The sequence below is a fragment of the Schistocerca gregaria genome, chromosome 8 (assembly GCF_023897955.1).
Source record: "Schistocerca gregaria isolate iqSchGreg1 chromosome 8, iqSchGreg1.2, whole genome shotgun sequence".
In the NCBI taxonomy this organism is placed as follows: Eukaryota; Metazoa; Arthropoda; class Insecta; order Orthoptera; family Acrididae; genus Schistocerca; species Schistocerca gregaria.
The window spans coordinates 476,947,472-476,973,221 of NC_064927.1; the positions used below are offsets into that span (position 1 = coordinate 476,947,472).

The 25,750-nt window shown below is 43.7% G+C and overlaps 1 protein-coding gene across 1 annotated transcript; it reads left to right on the plus strand.

Moving 5' to 3' along the window:
* Positions 1-202: 202 nt before the first annotated feature.
* On the plus strand, positions 203-6,277 carry LOC126285254 (uncharacterized). Its single transcript, XM_049984548.1, has 2 exons — positions 203-430; positions 5,865-6,277. The coding sequence occupies exons 1-2, from the start codon at positions 203-205 to the stop codon at positions 6,165-6,167; spliced, it is 531 nt and encodes a 176-aa protein (XP_049840505.1). The 3' UTR covers positions 6,168-6,277.
* Positions 6,278-25,750: the final 19,473 nt, after the last annotated feature.

Genomic DNA, 25,750 nt, shown 5'->3' on the forward strand with positions numbered 1-25,750 from the left:
TATGCGCTACTTTTCATTCCTCTGTCACCTCACCCTTGACCTTGTCTTTGCACTTTTTTTTTCTGGCGCCGCGACAGCGGAACATATGGCGTCTTTAAGTCTTGCCGCCCAGAACTTGTCGCTAGCCACTAGGGCCGTTGTGCGATAACACCAGAACTGGTTCCGCTCCGCGCAGAGGGGAGGGTGGGAGGCAAACCGCATCATGGTAGGAGCCTGTCTGCTCCCCCCCGCCCCCTCCCCCCTCCCTCCACCACGCGACCAACGCTGGTCTCCGCTGGGGCGACAAATCAGAACTACTTTCGATGCGAGTATCAGGAGCCGAACGAGTATAAAAGAGCAGACGCCTCCAGAGGAAGACACACTTGGTGCTCCACCACACTTCTGCATACACCCCGACGCCGTCCATCCTCAGCTAGCCAACATGAACGCCGTAAGTATGCGACGGTTTGCTGCTACTACCCTTCGCTTTAGGGAACCTCCCTGGTTTTGTCGAGGCAGTCCTTCCTATAGAACTCTCTCTACGGAAAAGCCTTTCCCGTTCCTTTTTTTAACTTTTAGGCTCATAGATCTTCCGACTATCCTAATATTGGCTTTCACCTTAATCTACTTTTTGTCAGCAGTTTCATACCTAAGTAAATACCACATCCAAGACCGTACCGTACTTACCGTGTTTTGGTAAGTCCATACGCTTTCTCTCCCTAATCAGCGACACCCTTACTTCACTCCAGAAACAACCCCTGAGCTCTAGCTAATCTATTTTTGCACTAAATGTCTTCTAAGAGTTCAAGTGCAGCGAGGTAGCCAAGATAAGGTCTTTGAGGTGTGAAAAATTGGAAAGAATTCCTCGTGCAGTGGAAGCTATGAGGGTAGGTACTAGGCCAACCTTGCCGTTGAGCGCCTGTAAATCACAATCACACACAGGGCACTGAGTCGTAACTGGGTGGCACTGTAGGAACATTGGTTCAAGTCCAGGTGAGGCACTCTTCTGCAAATCGCCAGGACGTTGCAAAACATTCAAATCGTTCTAAGCACTATGGGACTTAACATATGAAGTCATCAGTTCCCTAGATCTTACAACTACTTCAAACTAACTAACCTAAGGACATAACAGACATCCATGCCCGAGGCAGGATTCGAACCTGCGACAGTAGCAGCACCGCGGTTCTGGACTGAAGCGCCTACAACCGCTCGACCACAGCGGCCGACAGGATGTTTCATGCTCTAGTCCTCCCCCATTAAGGGTACTCTTTCATCTACATACATACAGCGTCAGTTACTATACATTGCAAGGTAGGCGTGGGGTGAAGGACCTCAGAGTAATATTATCGGAATGCATCTCTGCGTACCCTCCAACATGTAAGAGGTGTAATGGAGGCATCAAACTGTTGCACAAAATCTCAGATACTAATTTCTCTTATCACCGGAATGGGTCTCAGGAGTACTACATAAAATTTTTGTCACCCTCGTCAGGAACTGTGCTATAGTTTCATACAAACCATACAGACGTTTCATGATTATAACAGGATAGTTCCAACAAAACCTTCTATTCGCCTTGCCTACTACCGATTTTATGTATTAGTACCAGTTCATACAGGTTCATAGTCACACTCCTTCACATTTAATCGATAGGCCTGCCTCTATATATTTATCATTGACATGCAATAAATTACGAACGCTTTCTTCCTCTCTGGTTTCAAAGACGTCACCCTTGTTCACCAGAGTAGTCCAGAGGTGATACTTTCCAGTTGGCTCTATAATTGTAAGCGTAAAATCTGACAATGTTGCCAACACTAACTGACCAATAATTTTTACTGAAAACGCCTATGGACCTATTAAATTTCTTTGGCGTACACGATAAATTACTTTTGGTTTTGTTCAACCTTCACTGTCCACTATAACTAACTGGTTTTATCATTCAAATATTAAACTAGTTAATTGTCATTCTCAATGGAGAGAAGTCTTCCGAAGTAAGAGTGATTTCAGGTGTGCCACAGGGGAGTGTCATAGGACCGTTGCTATTCACAATATACATAAATGAACTTGTGGATGACATTGGAAGTTCACTGACGCTTTTTGCAGATGATGCTGTGGTGTATCGAGAGGTTGTAAAAATGGGAAATTGTACTGAAATGCAGGAGGATTTGCAGCGAATTGACGCATGGTGCAGGGGTTGGTAATTCAATCTCAATGTAGAAAATTGTAATGTGCTGCGAATACATAAAAAGATATATCCCTTATCATTTAGCTACAAAAAAGCAGGTCAGCAACTGGAAGCAGTTAATTCCATAAATTATCTGGGAGTACGCATTTGGAGTGATTTAAATGGTATGATCATATAAAGTTGATCGTCGGTAAAGAAGATGCCAGACTGAAATTCATTGGAAGAATCCTAAGGAAATGCAATCCGAAAACAAAGGAAGTAGGTTACAGTACGCTTGTTCGCCCACTGCTTCAATGCTGCTCAGAAGTGTGGGATCCGTACCAGACAGGATTGATAGAAGAGATGTAGAGGATCCAACGGAGAGCAGCGCGCTTCGTTACAGGATCATTTAGTAATCGCGAAAGCGTTACGGAGATGATGGGTAAACTCTAGTGGAAAACTCTGCAGGAGAGACGCTCAGTAGCTCGGTACGGGCTTTTGTTAAAGTTTCGAGAATACACCTTCACCGAAGAGTCAAGCAGTATATTCCTCCCTCCTACGTATATCTCGCGAAGAGACCTTGAGGATAAAATGAGGGAGATTAGAGCCCACACAGAAGCATACCGACAATCCTTCTTTCCACGAACAATACGAGACTGGAATAGAAGGGAGAACCGATAGAGGTACTCAGGGTACCCTCCGCCACACACCGTCTGGTGGCTTGCGGAGTATGGATGTAGATGTAGATGTAGAATTGTATATCTCTAAGCTTTACAGGATCAAACCTTGGTTTCACTCTTCGACGTGGCATGTTTCAAAGAATTTTACAAATTAAGGAAGACGGAGTCTTCCTATTGACCTGTTTTTACTATCTGGCAGAAATAATGAGTGATAATGTGAGCCGTATTGCGCCGGAGTAGTTTTTATATGAAGATGGTATCGGTTATTTCGAACATGTCCGAAAGAACAGATATCATCTTCATATAGTTAGGGCTAACCGGCCATTGACCTTCTTCTTCTGTGCGGATGCAGACGCATTGCTAGAACCCTTACGGGACTCGGTAATATTTTCTGCCGCGAGTAGAGTGTAATGCGCAGGGGCAAAACAAATATAGTGTGTGGACATTAAGTTGGGAATGTCTCTCTCACGGGGAGCGTGAAGGGGGTAAATCCGTGCAGTTGCGCTATCTTCTGCACCCTCCGTGGCTCAGATGCATAGAGCGTCTGCCATGTAAGGAGGAGATCCCGTGTTCGAGTGCCGGTCGGGGCACACATTTTCATCTTTCTACGTTAATGTATATCAACGCCTGTCGGCAGCTTGGGGTCTTCATTTAAACTTCATTTCATTCGGAGTTGTTTTTGGTGAATCCGTAGCGAATCACTGGGAACTTCCATCCATAGTAACCATCGTTACAATATCCTCTATAGTCATGAAAGAGACAGACATTACGGAGACCGTCCTACAGTGCTTAGCGACCGCTCTGTCATCCTTACAGCGCTAAAATAACTACAGATATGGAACTTCCTGGCAGATTAAAACTGTGTGCTGGACCGAGACTCGAACTCGAAACCTTTGCCTTTCGCGGGCAAGTGCGCTACCATCTGAGCTACCCAATTATGACTCACACCCCGTCCTCACAGCTTTATTTCTGTCAGTACCTTGTCTCCTACCTTCCAGACTTTACAGAAGCGCACGTAGAGATCGTGCAGACGAAATTAGACACGAAACACCTCACACAGCTGTGAAATAGTATTTATCATCACTCTTCACAAGTGTGTGGAATTGGAAGATATTAAAATAGATTTTGAAATATATCGCAAAGTCTGCCACGGAGTTAGTAATGATTTGCATACTAGTCTCAGGTGTAGAATTCTAATACACAACCAAAAGAGTCCTCCGATCATAGTTATTTCCGCGTACACTTTGTGCGTAGTGAAATCACCATTGTAGAAACCACATGTAGTCTGAAGGAAATGCGCGTTAGAACAGTGTTTATCAACTGAATATCTCTAAGAGGTGGCTAAAGACAAGGTCAAGTTAAAGAAAGGTTCCTTGGCGTCAAATACATAGTTGTTTTCAGTTACTACAGTAGTCACATATATGTGATACTACAACTGAAAATAATTATACATTTGGAGAAAACAAACGTTTCACTTCATATTGTGTTGATTCGTGGCTTGAAGGTGGTCGCTCGACTGAAGCTGAATGCTCGTGATTTAACGCACCGTTGTGATCGAAAAGCCTATGAATCGCCTTTAGGTCTTGCGAGTGGCGAGCACCTCTGTGTTGTAATGTTAACGCTACTAGGTGATATGGCTATGGACCATATGTTAGGGACACCTGTATTGGAGTCGGTTTATTGAGAAGATCTAGCAAAAGGAAGATCCCATGTGAAAAACAGTGAGGTTCAGTAGTTACTAATTTTTGTCTTTGAACATTTGTGACTATACTAGAAGAACATAGGCGGTGGAGATGGTCTGCATAAAGAAGTACTATAATGGGTATAGTACTCCCAAGGTGGCCCGCGGAAGTGGCCGAGCGGTTCTAGGCGAGTCAGTTCGGAACTGCGCTGCTGCTACTGTCGCAGGTTCGAATCCTGCCTCGGGCATGGATGTGTGTGATGTCCTTAGGTTAGTTAGGTTTAAGTAGTCTGAGTTCTAGGGGACAGATGACCTCAGAAGTTAAGTCCCATAGTGCTCAGAGCCATTTGAACCAACTCGCAATGGTACTTAGGAGAGGCGAAACGCCAAAATCCAGTTTTACATTAGTGGTCGGCAATCGACAATCAGAGGTTCTGTGCGGCTGTGACAGAGAATATATGGTATTACAGGCTATGGTCTTTCTTCTACACTCTCTCCTCAGGTGGAAACAGGAGACCAACACCGCGTTAAAATATGTCAAGAGAATTACTGAACTATCGGGTGTGTGCTCGTCTCTCTTCGTCCGTCACCACGAGGGCGGGTACCTTTTATTGTATAAATAATATTAAGAATTGTGTTTGGTGGGGGCATGGCTAACTTGCTATTTCTTCTTTGCCATAGCAGGATCCCACAGATTGGGTGACTTCGCTTAGTATTCCCAAAAAAAGGTTCAAATGGCTCTGAGCACTATGGGACTTAACATCTGAGGTCATCAGTCCCCTAGAACGTAGAAGTACTTAAATATAACTAACCTAAGGACATCACACACATCCATGCCGGAGGCAGAATTCGAACCTGCGACGATAGCAGTCTCGCGGTTCCTGACTAGAACCGCACGCCGGCAAGTATTCGCAAGTATATAAGACTGCAGTATTATGACTTCGCACGTATGGAAACTATAACAATCACACGCTTACAGCAAGGATCGTGTAACTGTGTCACTGCATTCTCACCATGACCAAAGGCCGATTGCTTACGATAATAGCTGACTTCAGCACGTCTGCCCAGTCGAGCCACTGAGGCAGTTCCTGGGACAGAACTGCAGTAGGTGGGACCCGCAGGAAAAGGGTTTGCGGCTCTACTGACTGCTCATCAGCATCAGTTCGCCCTTTTACTGCCGCCTCTCCGTTCCTCACACAGTAACACTGTACTCGCGGATCACAACACTAAATTCCAATAGCGTCTGGCTGCTCCCCGCCGTCTGTGAGTACTCTGAAACTGTGCAGTAAGAGCCTGACGTACGAAGAATCTGCTGCCTCAACCTGCAGGCAGCCTGCTGCAGCGTGTGCTTCTCGGCCCGCAGGTGTTCGCCGTGGTGCTCCTGGGCGCGGTGGCCGCCGCCAGCGCCGGCACTGTGCCAGCGGTGCCCGCCGGCACTAGCGCCATCCAGCAGCAGCCGCAGTACCAGGCCGTGGTGCAGTCGCAGCCCCAGCAGGTGGTCGGCGGCCGCGTCGTACCCGCTGTCTACCCTGGAGTCGTCACCCCGCACGTCTACTCCTCCGGCATCGTACCCAGCGTCTACACCCCAGGAGTCTACTCCGGCGTCTACCCGAGTGCCGTCGTTCCCTCTGTGGGCGGAGTCTACCCGTACTACGCAACCGTCTGAGCTCTCGCATCGCCCGTCAGCTAATCAGTTCTACGACGTCTTCAGCAGTTACGTCTCTCTCGAGGGACGTGTCCAGCTTGCGTGAATAAAGTTGTGTCTATGCCATCAAACTGACGGAATTTTTATTTAATTCATGTTCCATTTCCCAAAACCTACACCTTTTTTATGTAATTATTTCTGAATCACGTATTCTAACAGTAAAGTAGGTGAACATTTTAAAGTCACCAATTTGTATAAAGGGCTATAACCAAATTTTTCTTTGCGCATCCAAACATGATAAATTGCAATGGTATTTTGTGCATATGTGTATGTGTCTAAGTCCTCGCACCCACAAAAATGAAATATACACTGCGCCACAAATTTACAGAGAAGTGTCGTGTCTCTATAATAGTGTGTGAACGTCCATCGGATGAGTACTGAGATTTTCATGCTATTATCGGTGACAATTTATTTATGAATTAACAGCACAAACGGATTAAAGCAATAACAGGCAATTACCAGTCGACAACTATTCAGTTGTGCTGGCGATCATTGATTTGGTGCAGCATTCGTTGTTGTCAATTGAAGACAAAGTCTGAAAATGATTCCATGGTCATATTGTGTCATTATATTTTACAGGTCCGTCTTGTTCACACAAACTTTTACACTTCACTGTTACCAGTTCCAGGTACTGCTGTCTTCAGATCATAAAATATTGTTATTTGGGTATTGACGTCAAATTATACATGTAGGTACATAGTAATTGAGCACCATGTACTTGCATGTATAACCTGATGATGATACCTACATCGTAGTGTTTTATGATCTGAAGATTGCAGTAGCCGAAGACAATAATATTGAAGTTAAAAAGTTTGTGTGATAGAGGGACCTTTAAAATAGAATTCATTGTTGCTTACATAGCGATCACTGTTCTTATGTTTATGAAACATCTGTTCACCCTTTGCTTCACAGATATGCCCTTTACGTTCCTTCTGCTCCCTTCCCCATCCACATTTCCCAATGTCCCTCCAGTTCATAATTCCTGAATTACTGACAATCTTTATTGCAGTTGACAACGACATGTAGCACAATTTAGTACAATGTATTAGCCCACTACTTTGTACTCGACAGAACCACACACACCCATACCTACACCCCCCCCCCCACACACACACATATATATATATATATATATATATATATATATATATATATATATATATATATATATATATATATATATATATAGTCCGCAACCTCATACAGTCAATGGTAATTATGAAAACAAATGAGCCTGATCATTTAATTGCAGTGCTCTGGACTCCTTTCACTATACTGGATGTTTAAGAACCTGTAGTAATGTTTAAGATTGTGACAATAATGTAATTCCAGACCAGGTTTAAAGTAGGCCAACTCTCTGTTTAAAATGAAGACAAATCTTTTGTTTCTTCACCAAAATAAAAATCAGTCGTCAGCAAAATTGTTATTTTAACTTTATCTGATTCAACGGCTTATATTCTCATCTTTAGATGTCTGAAACGAGGTCACCAGATAAATCTGGTGAAACAGGTGAAGTGAAATTAAAAATTCAGGTGTTTTTGGTGACAGAATTCACACCTAAATTGCTGAACAACAGTTACGATCAGGAATAAGCTTATCTTTATTCATACTCAACACTCTGACAGTTTTCGTTCATTTATTAGCAATGGAAATGCTGTTTCTACGTGGGTAGTGTACTGTAGTAAGTGTCCTCAACTACTGCAGTCAAAAGCGTTAATACTTGTTAGCAGTAAACTCCATGGGGCTACTGTTTCGTCAAAACACATATCTGTTTGAAAATAAAATTGAAAAATGTGTATGGATTAGAAACTATTCTTTAGGCGGTGGAACATATTCTGACAGGTACACTAAAAATAACAGCATTTTTTTTTAACCAAGAGCTCAACCTTCGAGTTTTGTTCCGGTCTTATTCACACAACAAGCGTCGAATCTCTTACGAGTTAATTTTAACTGTGTGAATATACAGTACGGGCCATTAAAATTGCTACACCAAGTGGAAATACAGATGATAAACGGGTATTCATTGGACGAATATATTATACTAGAACTGATATGTGCTAACATTTTCACGCAATTTGGGTGCATAGATCCTGAGAAATCAGTACCCAGAACAACCACATCTGGCCGTAATAACGACCTTGATACGCCTGGGTACTGAGTCAAACAGAGCTTGGATGGCGTGTACAGGTATAGCTACCCATGCAGCTACAACACGATACCACCGTTCATTAAGGGTAGTGACTGGCATATTGTGACGAGCCAGTTGCTCGGCCACCATTGACCAGACATTTTCAATTGGTGAGAGATCTGGAGAATGTGCTGGCCAGGGCACCAGTCGAACAATGCGATTTTTACCCTCCACACTGCCCTCCAGTTCTAAACTGGTGATACCTTGATGCTTCAGAACATGTCCTACCAACCGATCCCTTCTTCTGGTCAAGTTGTGCCACAAACTTCTCTTCTCCCCAATCCTATTCAATACTTCCTCATTAGTTATGTGATCTACCAACCTAATCTTCAGCATTCTTCTGTAGCACCACATTTCGATAGCTTCTATTCTCTTCTTGTCCAAACTATTTGTCGTCCATGTTTCACTTCCATATATGGCTACACTCCATACAAATACTTTCAGAAATGACTTCCTGACACTTAAATCTATACTCGATGTTAACAAATTTCTCTTCTTCAGAAACGTTTTCCTTCCCATTGCCAGTCTACATTTTATATCCTCTCTACTTTGACCATCATTAGTTATTTTGCTCCCCAAATAGCAAAACTCCTTTACTACACTAAGTGTCTCATTTCGTAATCTAATTCCCTCAGAAGCATCCGACATAATTCGACTACAATCCATTATCCTCGTTTTGCTTTTATTGATGTTCATCTTATATCCTCCTTTCAACACACTATCCTTTCCATTCAACTGCTCTTCCAAGTCCTTTGATGTCTCTGACAGAATTACAATGTCATCGGCGAACCTCAAAGTTTTTATTCTTCTCCATGGATTTTAATACCAACCCCGAATTTTTCTTTTGTTTCCTTTACTGCTTGCTCAATATACAGATTGAATAACATCGGGGAGAGGCTACAACCCTGTCTTACACCCTTCCCAACAACTGCTTCCCTTTCATGCCCCTCGACTCTTATAAGTGCCATCTGCTTTCTGTACAAATTGTTAATAGCCTTTCGCTCCCTGTATTTTACCCCTGCCACCTTTCGAATTTGAAAGAGTAATCCAGCCAGCATTGTCAAAAGCTTTCTCTAAGTCTACGAATGCTAGAAACGTAGGTTTGCCTTTCCTTAATCTTTCTTCTAAGATAAGTCGTAAGGTCAGTATTGCCTCACGTGTTCCAACATTTCTACGGAATCCAAACTGATCTTCCCCGAGGTCGGCTTCTACTAGTTTTTCCATTCGTCTGTAAAGAATTTGTGTTAGTATTTTGCAGCTGTGGCTTATTAAACTCATTGTTCGTTAATTTTCACTTTTGTCAACACCTGCTTTCTTTGGGATTGGAATTATTAAATTCTTCTTGAAGTCTGCGGGTATTTCGCCTGTTTCATACATCTTGTTCACCAGATGGTAGAGTTTTGTCAGGACTGGCCCTCCCAAGTCCGTCAGTAGTTCCAATGGAATGTTGTCTACTCCGGGGGCCTTGTTTCGACTCAGGTCTTTCAGTGCTCTGTGAAAGTCTTCACGCAGTTTCGTATCTCCCATTTCATCTTCATCCACATCCTCTTCCATTTCCATAATATTGTCCTCAAGTACATCGCCTTTGTATGGACCCTCTATATACTCCTTCCACCTTTCTGCTTTCCCCGTACAGGACCTGCAACATGCGGTCGTGCATTATCCTTCTGAAATGTAGGATTTTGCTGGGATCGAATGATGGATAGAGCCACGGGTCGTAACACATCTGAAATGTAACGTCCACTATTCAAAGTGCCGTCAATGCAAACAAGAGGTGACCCAGACGTGTAACCAATGGCACCCCGTACCATCACGCCGGGTGATACGCTAGTATGGCGATGACGAATACACGCTTCCAATGTGCGTTCACTGCGGTGTCACCATACATGGGTGTAACCATCTCGATGCTGTACACAGAACCTGGATTCATTCGAAAAAATTCGTGCACCCAGGTTCCTCGTTGAGTATACGATCGCCGGCGAACCTGTCTGTAACGCAGCGTCAAGGGTAACCGCAGACATGGTCTCCGAGCTGATATAGTCCATGCTGCTGCAAACGTGGTCCAACTGTTCGTGCAGATGGTTGTTGTCTTGCAAACGATCCCCTCTGTTGACTCAGGGATCGAGACGAGGCTGCACGATCCGTTACAGCCACGCGGAAACGATGCCTGTCACCTCAACTGTTAGTGATAAGAGGCCATTGGCATCCGGCACGGCGTTCCGTATTACCCTCCTGAAGCCACCTATTCCATATTTTGCTAACAGTCATTGGATCTCGACCAACGCGAGCAGCAATGTACGATACGATAAACCGCAAACGCGATAGCCTACAATCCGGCCTTTATCAAAGTCGGAAACGTGATGATACGCATTTCTCCTCCTTACACGAGGCATCACTACAAACTTTAACGAGGCAACGCCGGTCAACTGCTGTTTGTGCATGAGAAATCGGGTGGAAACTTTCCTCATGTCAGCACGTTGTAGGTGTCTCCACCGGCGCCAACCTTGTGTCAGTGCTCTGAAAAGCTATTCATTTGCATATCACAGCATCTTCTTCCTGTCGGTTAAATTTCGCGTCTGTAGCACGTCATCTTCGTGGTGTAGCAATTTTCATGACCAGTAGTGTAATAGGTAACGATCAGCTACAATTTAAGAGCATTAAAATTGTTTTGCTAGATAAGTGATTATTAAATCACAGATACAAATGGCGTACGCAGACACCGCATATGGATCCACGGGATACGAGATCCGGCTAAAAGAGAACTCGTGTTAGATCAGAACAGATACTCTGCACTGCGGTTGTGCCAGGAACAAGTATTACATAGTTTTTATGTTATGTCACATTGTTAATATATTTACATCAATTGCTCCTGCTATGAAGTTACTCAGTGGCGTAGTACAAGTTGGTAATTAATCAACCCTTAAGGATTAACTCATACTGTTTAATTTCTACTAGTAGCTGAAATTTCTGTCGTTAGTGACAATCTACCAACAATTATTTTCGGTATTCCCGTCGAGTACGAAACAGTGGCCAAACACACTGTACGAAATTGCACTGTATGTCGTTATCAGCTGCAGTAAAAGGTGGCGGTAGTGTCGTGGGAGGGAGGGGTGGAGACAAAGACCATAGCTGTGTAACAGAGGATGAGAAGATGTTCCACAGATATCACTACGTAAACAAAAATACAATGCCGCACCAAATCAGTGATTGCTACCACAGTTAGAAAGTTGTCGACAAGTAATAGCTAGTTTTTTATTTAATCCGTTTCTACCGTTCATTAATAAACAAATTTTCACGGATGATAGCACGAACAGCTTGCAGTTGCTGTGTGGTAAAAGCCTTTCTCTTTTGTGGAGACACAACTTCTCTGTAAATGTGTGTTGCTGCGTGGTCTGTAGTAATCCTGGGGGGCTGTGTCACGTAATTCTCTTAGCGGTTATACAGTTAATTTTGACTCTATGGGTCATTCAGCCACTACTATAACATGGCGTGCTCAAATAGTAAAAAATTATGTTAGTCAGTAGCATACTTATGAAGATACTGTACCTGATCGTAACTTGGTTATCGCCCAACTGCGTGGAGCAGTTTTCGGAAATCTAAGAAAATGAAACATATCCATTCATCAGCTTCCCCTACTTGCTAGACATCGTGTGTGAATGTGGATAGTGGCTGTTTTAGTTTCTGAACCTCTACAGGCTCTTTCAGAGGTACTTCTTTTCCTTCAACAATGTGGTAATGTAGGAGGCATGGATATACTCGATGATACAGCTACTGGTTGATGTTAGATATACTGGCGTGTATTTTGTGTACCCATTCTCTTACCTACTCTGTATATAGTCATTCTATAGTGTTCGCTGGGCAAGATTCTCGATAAATACGTTAAGAGATGGGCTAGTGCCGAAGAACATTTATTTAAAAATAAACTAATGTATGTCTAATTACAAGAACCATTCTTGGAGAAACTAATTAGTTACGCAGTTGAATTGTCTATAGTGGAATGACGACCGAAATGTTTTGCAGTAATTATTTCGTTCTTTTTTGACTTTGGCAAGCACTGAACAATTCTACCGCAGCACTATCGTAATGATTTTACTCACATTTATTAAAACTGACATTGGCTTTTCTTTTAGTTGAATACGAGAAGGGGAGTGTCAGTTTTGGCACTAGATGTGCTCTAGGTCTCCGGATCTTGTTTCGACTGTGTTTCTGAATCGACGGTCTTATTTCCGAACTGTGCGATTTATGATCACATATTGTGACTTAACCGATTGCGGTGTGAGGGCATCGCATAGCGTTTTACCACTACAGCACCTTAATAGGTAGTAATCAGTAGCAGCGATGTAATTTCAGCGCCCATAACAACGTACATCGAGGAAAGAGTTGGAAAATGGAATTAAAAAATAACAGCAGGCCAAATACTACTAAAAGGAGCTAACACAAACTAGCTATTATGGCTGGGGACGTATCATGCTCAGCGAAATGCGCATATGGTCTCCTCAGCTAACGGTTAGCAGTAAGATTTTATTTGTCAGCTGTAATGACCTAATGAACTCCGAAGATCCAGGGCTTATTTCGCTTCATCATTAACCGGCACACAGTATCACATGATTCGTAGAAGTGAAACCATGAAATATAAGTATCAGTTACATGAAGATTAGTTTAATATCTGTCAATAGTTACGTAAAGTAACTCTTACCATTTTTGTCATGTATTTTTGCAGACAAAGAGAAAGATTAACACGCTAATTGAAATCGGGCTGATACAACAAATTTCAGGTCACAAAACTGCTGGGCAAGCGTCCTTTTTAATCAAGCAATAAGATATAGTGGTCTATCAAATCTTTTCAGAGTAAGATCCAGTGACATTGTCGAAGTGCCACAGTGGCAGCAATACGTACGCTGTGCTCCTAACTAATAATGCCGACGCAACTAACCCGACTCACACACGACGAAATGTTCTTCTCAGATACTGCGCGAGCCTATTTTAACTCGTATTTTGCTCATAATAACAACATCAACGCTAACAATAAACGGAGTACGGTAAGGAGTTTGGTTGTCAGAGGCTTTTGCCACTGTATCCGTGGAAACAAAGTGATATTTGGAATCTATCTCCTTCAGCTATTGAACTACAAATATAGAAGTAACATGCTGTCTACTGACAGAACAGAAGAGGTTTATAACAAGACTAAACTTTTATAAGAATATGGACTGCAGTCAACAAACAGATGAGAATTGGGATCTTCTTTCTCTAGTGTGAATGCGGATAACGCCAAAACATTTCTATGATATTACCCTGAAATCCGTTTCCCTTGTCTACCCCTTCCATCTATTCCTTCCACTTTTCAGCTTTTCCTCCATTGCTTAGACAGGTTATCCATCGTAGCCCTCGATATTTATACATATGCTTGCCTTCAAAGGCCCACTTAATTTTCCTGTAGGAAGTATGTATGTTTCTCCTAGTAATATGTACAGGGATCTACAGACTTGGATTTTTCCTCTAGCCATTCCTGCGTAGTCATTTTACGCTTTCTGTTAGTCTCAGTTTTTGGACATCTGTTTGACTTTTCGTCTGCTTCAATTGCTGTTTGTTTTTGTCCTGTCATCAGTTGTATCCTGTATGATCTGTCATGTCCAGGGTTTTACATGACATTTCATTCCTCATGGTTACCGATCAATCTTCCATTGAACTCCTCTTTCCTGTTGCAATCAAACCTTACTAATTTTTCGTCATAATCTCTCAATAACCCCAGGTTCTTTTGACTTACCCACGTTCCATATTCTTGGTTTCCTACCGTTTTGCCAATTCTTCACTTTTAATCTACACTTCATAACAAATAAATAATGGTGAGAGTCCACATTCGGCATGGGAATGTCTTAGTGTAAAATATGATTCCTAGTTCTCTGTGTTACAATTATTTAAGCAGTGTGATAGCTTCCAGTGACTTCAGGTCTCTTGAACGAAGACAACCTTCTTTCATGATTCTTAAACCGTTAAGGGTGATTAAACGATGAACCACGCAAAATTCTAGCAGGTGACTTCCTCTTTCACTCCTTTCCCCAAATCCAGTATTCTCCAACTATTTTTCTTCTCTTCCTTTTCCTTCTATCGATTTTGAGCCACTCATCACAATTAAACGTTCGTCTGCCTTAAATAAATAAACAATTTATTTCATCATACGCTCTGTAAATCTCTTCATCAGCTAGGCAGCTAGTTAGAATACAAAGGTGTAGTACCGCACTGAGCGCTGACGTCGTATCTTGATTACAATAATTCATTCACTACGCTTTTCATAGTATCTTACCAGCGTTACAATTTTCTTGTTCATTGTTAGACTTATTACTGCTGATTATATATTTGTAACCTTTTCCTGTTCATCCTGTGACCGAAATTCCCACTATATTAGGATTCAACCTACTCACTTCCCTTTCTTCTAACCTAACTATTCGATTGAGGGACCTAACACCCGTAGAAAGCCCTTTTTGCTCTTCCTAATGATGCCAGTCTTCAGAGTAGTCCCTCCTCAGAGATCCGAAGGGGGACTATTTTACCTCCGAGGTATTTTAATCAAGGGGGTGCCATGGTCATCTAGCCATACCATAGAGCCACATGCCCTCGGGAAAAATAATGGCTATAGTTATCCCTTGCTATCAGCCTTTCGCAGTACGAGCACAGCAATGTCATCTTGGCTCATCAGCTACAGATCAGTGGGTCATCAAGGCTTTTGTCCATATAACAACTGAAAAAGCTGGTGCAACTACTTAGGATCCACATACTTGGCTGCCGTCTGTACGGATACTCCTCCGTTCTGGTCACATCTACGTTACGGCTACCTGTTCCCCTGAGACACGTAAGCTACCCCACCATTTGGGGACGTCGAGATTAGAGGCTAATTCATTTTTGCATAGCCTTCGACGACAATGATCTAAACTCCAGCAATATATATAGAAAATTTGAATGTACGAAGCAAGCTGTGGTCTGGCCATATCTGACAAGCTACTTGCCCCACCCGGAAGCACACAAGACATCTGTACTACATCCATTTGACGAAGACGCAGGAACCGCATTACAAGCTTTGTTCTCAACCATGGTGCCACATAACTAGAAGTGTTTCAGCGTGTCACCTGATTGGCAAGCACAGATCAAAGTTTTCCATCTTAATCAAGGTACATAAAGCTGTGTTTTGTAGATATACGCTTCGCTACCAATACACATTTGCCACCGAAGCGGATTCTCTGAGAAAGCAAATGACCTACATGTGGCACGTTAGAGTGACTAATATGGAACCAATTCCAAGCAAGAGCAGCCGTTCCAACCTCTTGAGGAGCAGATTATATCAGAATTTAACAGTTTTCAGTTCGCTCAATAGTTATATGAAACACTGAAAATCTATATTTTATTGCCTCTGGAAGCTTTAAAAAGGTAACTTGCAACTTTTATCGGGTCATCATATGAGAGAGCGACGATATTAGCCATTTGCTAATATAATTCCAACAGTTATAGAAAGAGATTAATTCGGAAAAGCTATACAGCAATGGAAATCTCCAATGTGAAAGCGGAATAAGTGTAACAGTTAACGAGAGCATAGTTTGTGCTTGGCTTTGTTGGGAAGTGTGATGCATTAAAAAACTTAGTAGATGAAGTAAAACAATCTGTGGTGTTGGCCTTTCCAAACAAATTTGAGGACCCTTGTGATTAATAATGTAAGGAGACACGTTTTCGTCTTAGATAACACCGCAAAATTTATTTTCAATGAAGTTTTGTTAATCATAACCTACACACGTCTGATCGCTGGAGGTTAATATGACAGGAGGTGAAGGAGAGTTGACAAGCTGTACCAGTTCAGTGTTATAGTCACCTTTAGTAGCCCGTGCAATAATTCTTGGTATATGGCTAAGAGGGGCAACGGCTTTGCCGCAGTGGATATACCGGCTCCCGTGAGATCACTGTAGTTAAGCGCTGTCGGGCGTGGTCGGCACTGGGATGGGTGACCATTGTGCACAATATTATGAAAGCTACGATGTTTGAGTAGTGCAGAGACAGAGCTTTTAATGGGACTATCTTAGAGGCACCAAGCGGACTGACAAGTTAAAAATCCAATGTGTTGAAGTGGTCTCTCATCTTAAACTAACAATTGTGGACTATCAGGAAAGCAGTGATTGAAGGAAGAGATGTTTACTTAGTGAACTAACACTAATATTTATCGTGAACCAATTTGTTGTGGAGGAACTTGCGAATGACGTCTGTCGTAGATGGCGGAACTCATCTTCCAGTTGCCATTTTTCTGGGTGCACTCAGCCTCGTGATGCCAATTGAGGAACTACTCGACCGAATAGCAGCGGCTTCGACCGGGAGAGCGGTGTGGTGACCCCACGCCCCTCCAATCCGCGCCCTCCACTGAGGATGACACGGCGGTGGGATGGTCCCGGTAGGCCACTCGTGGCCTGAAGACGGAGCGCATATGGCTAAGAGAGACATTATACTGGGAGTATACTGGTAGGTTCTAAGAATAAAAAAATATGAACCTGTGCATATATGTGTATCTTTCATTTGTAGGCTAATATTAGCTCGTAACGTAAAGCGACACACCATGTGACACCCCTGTGACTGTCCGAAACTGAGTCGATTTTAGTTTACTGTAATCACCATTTTTAATGTAATTTTTTTATTCATCTTAAAATCTTTTGTATACCTTTAAGTCAATATAACTTACTTTTTATGACATTCTGCGAAAGGAAGAGTTCAGATGTGTATTCGTAAGTAGCGTGTATTGATATAACATTGGGAAGACGGCACTTACGGCAGGTTGGTTGTTGACCAGGCATGGATGGCGAGTTTGTAACCGAGGACATGTACATTTTCTTTCCAGTATATTGTGAACTGTAAAAATTATGAGCAAAATATGTTTAAATCTTATACATTCGGAATAAATTTTGTGCACAATATTATGAAAGCTGCGATGTTTGAATAGTGCAGAGACAAGTCTTTTAATGGGACTCTCTTAGAGTCACCAAGCGGACTGACAAGTTAAAAATCCAATGTGTTGAAGTGGTCTCTCATCTTAAACTAACAATTGTGGACTATCAGGAAAGCAGTCATTGAAGGAAGAGATGTTTACTTAGTGAACTAACACCAATATTTATCGTGAACCTATTTCTTCTGGAGGAACTTGCGAATGACGTCTGTCGTAGATGGCGGAACTCATCTTCCAGTGGTAAGGATAGACTACGTGGTTGCAAAGGTGTGGCGGGTGGGTACCAAGCGGCTGTGTGACTTGTTATAAGTCGGGACCATCCGACCGCCGTGTCATCCTCAGTGGAGGGTGAGGATGGGGGGGGGGGGGCGTGGGGTAAGCACAGCTTTCCCGGTCGTTATGATGGTATTCTTGACTGAAGCCGCAACTTTTCGGTCGAGTAGCTGCTCAATTGGCATCACGAGGTTGAGTTCACCCCGAAAAATAGCAACAGCGCTTGGCGGCCAGGATGGTCACCCATCCAAGTGCCGACCACGGCCGACAGCGCATAACTATGGTGATCTCACGGGAACCGGTGTATCCACTGCAGCAAGGCTGCTGCCCATAAAAATCAGTACTGCCATGTCATTTACACCGAGTCAACGTACAAAGGTGGGAATTGTGCTGAGTGGTTATAAGTAAAGTGCAGCTACTCACAGAGATCCAGTGTGGACTGTAATTTTTGTATTGCATCGACATTTGGTAGGTACTAATTCGTTGATGAGTATACAATTTAAACTGGAAAAATAGTTCCAGTTTTGCCCATCAGGTACAAATATGGTGTTGCGAATGCAAGAAAGACGTTTAGAAGTGTTTCCATGTGTAATGGATTAAGTACGGGTCGTGGGCAGAAAAAAATCAAATAAGTGAGGGAGTCATAATGTTGCTTACACTATTAATCGCGGTAGAACGACGTGATCAACAGTTGCTCGTTGGAGTTACGGCGGAATACGAGCAGCGTGATCCTCTACAATGGTGTTCAGATGAGGTAGAGACCGAACGTGTACTTCGTGAAGACATTCTTTCAGGTATTCCCAAAGCCAAAGGCCACATGGATTCAGCTCATCTGATCTTGCAGGCCACGCGTCTGGGAAAGCTCTGCAGGAGACACGTTCGTGGAACGCAGCATTAACCAGATCTTTCACTCGACGAGTGACATAAGTTGTTGCCCCATCTTATATGAAAACAGTAGTACCCACACACTTGCTCTGCTCCAAAACAGGAATCACATGCTGTACGAGAAGAACTCGTGGAGATGTCACGGTACAGCTCTGAGTGCATTATCTTCAAAGGTGAACGGGCCGACACATATGGTGGGTCCACACCACACAGTCACGTACGGGAGCGCTATGGCTCTTCTTGCACGACAAGCGATTTAACGGTACCCCAAATTCACCATTACCATAGATTATCGTACTGACACATTCATGAAGTTAGATCCTTGCGGAAAGCGAAGAGCGGATTCATAACGTTTCTGAGGATCATGAAATTTCAGTTGTTGTACAGTCTGGATCTTGTCCAGATAACACTGTATAATATACCGCAAACCTCTTCGTAGTCTTCACTATTGGATGGAAAACTCTCATGACACTGCATCTGCAATAGCACTACCTATTCACAAGTTATGGTCCAGCAGATCATAAACTGTCTGCAACTCTAGCAACAGTCCTGCCATGACATTTCATAGTTTGACATAAATGAGAAATAGGTCGTTCGGATTTTCTTATCCTAACCCAGTAAGAACCATAATGGTCATTGGGTACTAATCTACAAATCTTCATTTCCTAAAGCTGATCTTCAAAAGATATGAAGTCTGTAAATGAGTCTACGATGGTGTTTTACTTGTAAAGGCCCATCATAGTGACGAAAACTGTATAATTCACAATTAGTGCTTTCGAAGATTACCATCTCCAGATTTGTTGTCGCGTCCCAAGCGTGGGTTTTGCGAGGGATTGAGCGACACGGTTCGTAAACGGGAATTAGCCGGTTGACCTAATTGAGAGGGAGACTTTTGATCTGGCTAAGATGTTAAATTCCCTGGTGTGAAGGTACAAGGCTAGGATGTTGGTAGAAGTAAACTCGTATGGACGTTATAAAAGTTCTAATTTATTCATAAAGAATACAGATCACCCTAACTGCGTAGTGATTGTACCTACAGAATAGCCAAGCCCATTACAGAGACGGTGACTGACTTCCACCGTTCTGGCTGCCTGATAGAACTTTCCAACACTTTGCTGCCCACACTAGCACCCTACGTCAGAGTCCCGCGGTCGTTGCCTAAACGCTCATCGGCGACTATCTCCAACTGTCTGCCTGCAGCCTGCCCTCAGCCCAAGTCGGCTGCTACTCACGCTGACTACCGTCGCTGCCTAAACCCGAGAGAGAGAGATCCCCGGAGCGGCGTGCCTCCGAGTTTTGTTAGCTCTTCCCCTTCGACCCCGCCAGCGCTTGGCATGACGTAGCGTCGAGTGCAACTTTTCTTTATTAGGGATTGTTTTAGTATTAACTTCAGTACTTTTCTTCAGAAGCTGGGTGGAGGGGTGGAGGGGCCTCTCCCTATATGGTCACGCACTGCGTCCTGAGCCCTTCATTGGCTCCTCATGACGTAGTGCGGTCCCCACCTAGGGCCCTCTTTCTCTCTCTCTCCGCTCCCAGACTTCTCCCTCTAGCCAAGAGTGTTGATACTGCAAGTTATTGTTTATTAAGGGACCTGCCCAGAGCGCCCTGTTTATCTTAATAGCTGAGTCTGCTTCCTTGCTTATCACGCGCAGCTGCCTGGCCGCTTGGACCGCCGCCTCGGCTATCTGGCTGCGTCGTTATCTTTTGTGACCCCTCTGACACGCCTGGCGTCCCCTGTTAACTCTATCTCCCCGTATGATTTCTGGTGTATCGTCTGAGAACAACTGCATTTAGACTTGGCTTTTCTGCGGTTACAACATTGTGACAAATGAAAAAAAAAAACAGTGGCTCGTTAAACTCAGTTCAGTTAGATGCAGCTAAATCTACAAAAGTTGTAGGTATACATATGAAATTAGAAATAAAAAATAGGCATATAACTAACATACCATAAAAATATTCTGACATAAGTATCATTGTCAGTGTATATATACCCAGGTACAAGGTAAGTGTTGATGATTGCCTGGGCCCGTCGTGTTTCTGCATAAAGAACTGGTCCTGGTAGAGGGCACTAATACATGAACACATGGGTAGTCAGTATTGATACCTCACAAATGTAGTTGGGACAATTTTAAGAAAACACACATGGAAGTTGGACCCACATTTTCGTCATTTGTTGTTTCATGTAATAAACTTTATTGCCTAACAATAATATTACAATTACAATCAAAAACCCTTGTCAAATGAATCCGAACGCTCACAAACTTTAAAAAACTTGAACATGCTCAGTTCATTAAAAACAAATTGTAGGAAATTATACCATTAAGAACAGGGCTTGAAACTGGGAGTATACAGTTCCCAAACACAAGAAAGAAATCACAAACTAGGCTTAGCTGCAAGCAGATTCAACAAACCATGTTATCAGTAAAATGAATTACAGAAGTGGATAAAGCCCGTTCAAAATAAAGAAAGGATGACAAGTCATGCCTCTGATTGTGGCTGTTGGAAAGCCCTTAACAATGTATCGATAGTTCCTTCTGTGTCACCTCCAACATCCGGCGTGAGGTCAACAGTAGCATGCAAACTGGCCGTTAAGCCCACAACACTACCCTCAATAGGCTGATGCCTTATAGCCAGCTTATAAATGAGGTGGTTCCACTCAACAGGCCGAGCCCAGGACACTGCCTGACTGCCATTAGAATCAGTCACCTAAAACAACAAAATACCAAAACAAATAACCAGTAACACAGAGAGAACTACAATTGTACCGAGAGTAACTGAAATGGGAATATTACAATTGTAACCACGCTAGCAGTTGAGAGCTGGTATCTCAGGATGAGTCAGGGTAAGGTTACGATTGTGCACGGGGCCGGAATCAGTTACACTCTGTTTATTTAAAGAAATTGAATTTTTAAAACAATCTCTTAAAGAAAAACACAATTGACTTGTCACAGAGAAAAAAAAATCACAATTTTAGGGCCGAAGGCCACCGACAATAACCTCAGACAACGACTGACTAAATGCCTGTATAAGGAGTCAGAAGAACAATTCCAAATAACACATATTAAGACAAATACTTCTTCTTAAAGCAAACTGTATAAAAGAAGAGAAATTATCACTCGGCTGAAGGTCACAAACAGTTTCAAATAACAAACGGCTGAAGGCCTGAATAAGAAGTCAGGAAAAAAAAAAAAACCAAATAGCGCACATCTCAAAAAATACCGCGCCTTTAAAACAAGTGCCCTTTAAAAAAAGAAAAAACTAATTGTAGCACGGCTGAAGGCCTTATTATGAAAGAAGTGAAATTAGTGCTCGGCTGAGGGCCACACACAATAGCCAATCACGAACAGCTGAAGGCCTGAATTAGAAGTCAGAAGAATAATTGGAAATAGCACACATTTCAACAAATACTTTACATTTGAAACACGTTTGCTTTAAAAAGGTTATTGTAACAAGGCCGAAGGCCTTATTATAAAAGGAGTGAAATTATTACAAACAATTTCAAATAACAAACAGCTGAAGACCTAAATTAGAAGTCAAAAAAACAATTGCAAATGGCACTTTTTAAATAAATCCCTTTTCTTTAAACAAGTTTCCTTAAAAAAACTTACTGTATCACCAAAGAAGTGAAATTATTGCTCGGTTGAAGGGCACACCGCAGGCCGGAGTGGCCGAACTGTTCTAGGCGCTTCAGTCCGGAACCGCGCTGCTGTTATGGTCGCAAGGTTCGAATCCTGCCTCGGGCTTGGATTTGTGTGATGTCCTTAGGTTAGTTAGCTTTAAGTAGTTCTAAGTTCTAGGCGACTGATGACCTCAGATGATAAGTCCCATAGTGCTCAGAGCCATTTTTTTTGAAGGGCACACCAACAATAATTAGAAAATTAAAAATATCCTTAAAACAGACATCACAAACTAAGGAATCGGGACAAGTGGTTGTCAGCAAGTGTCGGAATGGTCGGCCTGGGAAGGTGACTCAAACGTAAGGTGAGGTGAGACAGACAGCCAAGAGTTGTATTCAATTAACAGGATGGCAGCTCAAACTAGGAACAGCTTTAGCGCTGACAGACCGACTAAATAATCCGCCTAACGTCTGATCACCGGTACAATGATGGAATATTTTTGGCAAAGGCGAAGAGACAGGCAGTACCACGTCTTCAGAAAACACCCAAGGCCGAAGGAAACAACAGAACCAGGGTAGACCTGCCAAAAAAATATGCACTGTACAATACAAGAGGCTGTCGGACTACACGCTGTGTCTGACAGCATCAACACGACGAGGAAAGGTACACGGCCGGAAAATTACGCTAACCTCCACGGCAGGTAACTTGGGTGTTAGCGGCCACAAGGCAGAAAATACCGCTGGTTACACTTCACTAACGAGAACAATACTAAATTCAGTGATGGATAACAAATAGAGAAAGACGGCTGCAATATTTCACCGCTTCGAAACACTTCACTCGTTGCCACCCAGCTCAGCGGCCCTGGGATCAACAACCCGCCGACCACAGGCGAGATCTCAGAATAGTCGAGGCTGCATTATCTGTTAACTCTTCACTCGGCTCAGACGTCCAGGGTTCGTTGTGCAACGATGTCATCGCTCTCGCAGCACCCCTCCTCGTTCTGGCAGTGGTAGAACGCCGCCAGTGGTCCTCGGCTTGTCCTCATGCTGCACAGACTGATCTCGGTTCACAACTGTCCTCCCAAATCCAGTACGCAGACAGCATTAAAATAACTGCTCATTCAAAACCACAAGGTACGCATGGACCCGGAAAACAATTCCACCAACAACTCGCTATACTAAACCAGGCATTGTGAAACAACATGGACGAATTATAAGTCGGCACCAACACAGAGAAGGCAGAAGTGGTCGGAAGGCCAAATGCACGTCGTCCGCTGGGACAACCGACTGAACGGCCAACCAACGGTGGTCCCCAATCAAGTCAGGCAGGGGAAAGATCCCAGTATAAATCGTCGACTGACAACTTATTGCCATGAGGTCACTCGACTGGTTGACACACACACATACACACACAAGTGAAAGTTTCACTACTCGAATATCACGGTCCAGTCAACTTAAATTCATTGAATTCGGTTTTTGACGCAGTCGTGCACTCTCGCGACCACATCCTTACGTCAGACAGTGCATGTGTGTCGCCAGCGGTCGGGCGAGTACTGGCTGTCCAGACCTCACTGTTGCTCCCTCCCAACTCAACTCGCTCGACACACGACGGTTCGGAAATATTGGAGGCCGCTCCAAAGATGGTACCACAGTACGCGCTATCGAAAAGCGCTGCTGCTGCCACTCACGGACACCCAATGTGAGCAGCTGTAGTGGCGCCAGCGAACACGCTAAAAAAACGGGACGTCACTATCGATATTACAAGATGCCAAGCTATGGACGGCATCAACGCGATCCGCACGCGCTTCAATAAACCTTAATAAAAATCCCTTTAGCAGTAAAATAGGCAACCTCCAAAAGACAAAGCTGAGAAGGCATGCAGTTTAAATGTGGCTCCCAACTAGTACAAACCAACAGCAATGTGGAAAATGACCCTTAAATATATTACAGTTGCCTAAAATAGCAGATATGCTGGGACATTCAATTTAAATGTGACTCCCAACTGGCACACACCAGCAGAAAAGTTGACAATGGCCTTTAATGACTATATAATTGCCCAAAATTCTAAGTAAGCTGAGAACTACAACGGAGAGCTATGAGAGCCAACAAGGAACAAGCTGGGGAAGTTCCACAATGATTGGATTTAGCTAATGACTGTAGATCAAAAGAAACACTCAACAGTTTATATTGATAAGTAAAAAGCCTCAACGAGCTCATAACTAGTAACACCGATGCAAGGCTTAAATGAGTAGTTAAAGAGAAGATATAGCGAGGAGGAACTACGGGATTGCAAAACACGTTTAAACCTCATGAGCTTACTGAATTAACCAAACAAGGCACTACTGGTTCCCGACTAATCAGCGACACTCCGCCGTGGCACGTGGCACGCATCAGACTTTCAACTTTATTTACCTGGAGCCACCTCTGGTAGAGGCACCAGAGTGCCGGCCAACCCACACGCCGTGCAATGACCGAAGTGCCGCTGTGGCAGAAACCAAACATGCCTCTGCTCTAGGCCCATGTAAGAAGAACGAGTCATCCGCTGGCAAAGTTATCCTGCCAACAGACATCAAAAGAAAACAGTTATCTGCACAAATAAAGGCTACAGAGGAAAATGCCTAAGACGTACAAAATCTCATCGAATGGCGCAAGTGACTACACACACAAATTATAAGCTCAACGCTCCTTAAAGTTGCTTGTTAGGAGCGCAAATATCGACTCCTGCTGATGCAGTTATTCAGGCACAGTCATTGACAAAGTGTGCTTTGCCTCCAAGTTACTTGTTAGGAGCGGAAATATCGGCTCCTGCTGATGCAATTATTCAGGCACAGTCATATACATATGGTGCTTTGCCTCCGACACAGATTGTGTTACAAATTTAATTCTATCGAATTTATAATAGAATACTCGCACAGTTGCACGGAATATTGTCTGGGACACAAATACACTCCTGGAAATGGAAAAAAGAACACATTGACACCGGTGTGTCAGACCCACCATACTTGCTCCGGACACTGCGAGAGGGCTGTACAAGCAATTATCACACGCACGGCACAGCGGACAGACCAGGAACCGCGGTGTTGGCCATCGAATGGCGCTAGCTGCGCAGCATTTGTGCAGCGCCGCCGTCAGTGTCAGCCAGTTTGCCGTGGCATACGGAGCTCCATCGCAGTCTTTAACACTGGTAGCATGCCGCGACAGCGTGGACGTGAACCGTATGTGCAGTTGACGGACTTTGAGCGAGGGCGTATAGTGGGCATGCGGGAGGCCGGGTGGACGTACCGCCGAATTGCTCAACACGTGGGGCGTGAGGTCTCCACAGTACATCGATGTTGTCGCCAGTGGTCGGCGGAAGGTGCACGTGCCCGTCGACCTGGGACTGGACCACAGCGACGCACGGATGCACGCCAAGACCGTAGGATCCTACGCAGTGCCGTAGGGGACCGCACCGCCACTTCCCAGCAAATTAGGGACACTGTTGCTCCTGGGGTATCGGCGAGGACCATTCGCAACCGTCTCCATGAAGCTGGGCTACGGCCGCGCACACCGTTAGGCCGTCTTCCGCTCACGCCCCAACATCGTGCAGCCCGCCTCCAGTGGTGTCGCGACAG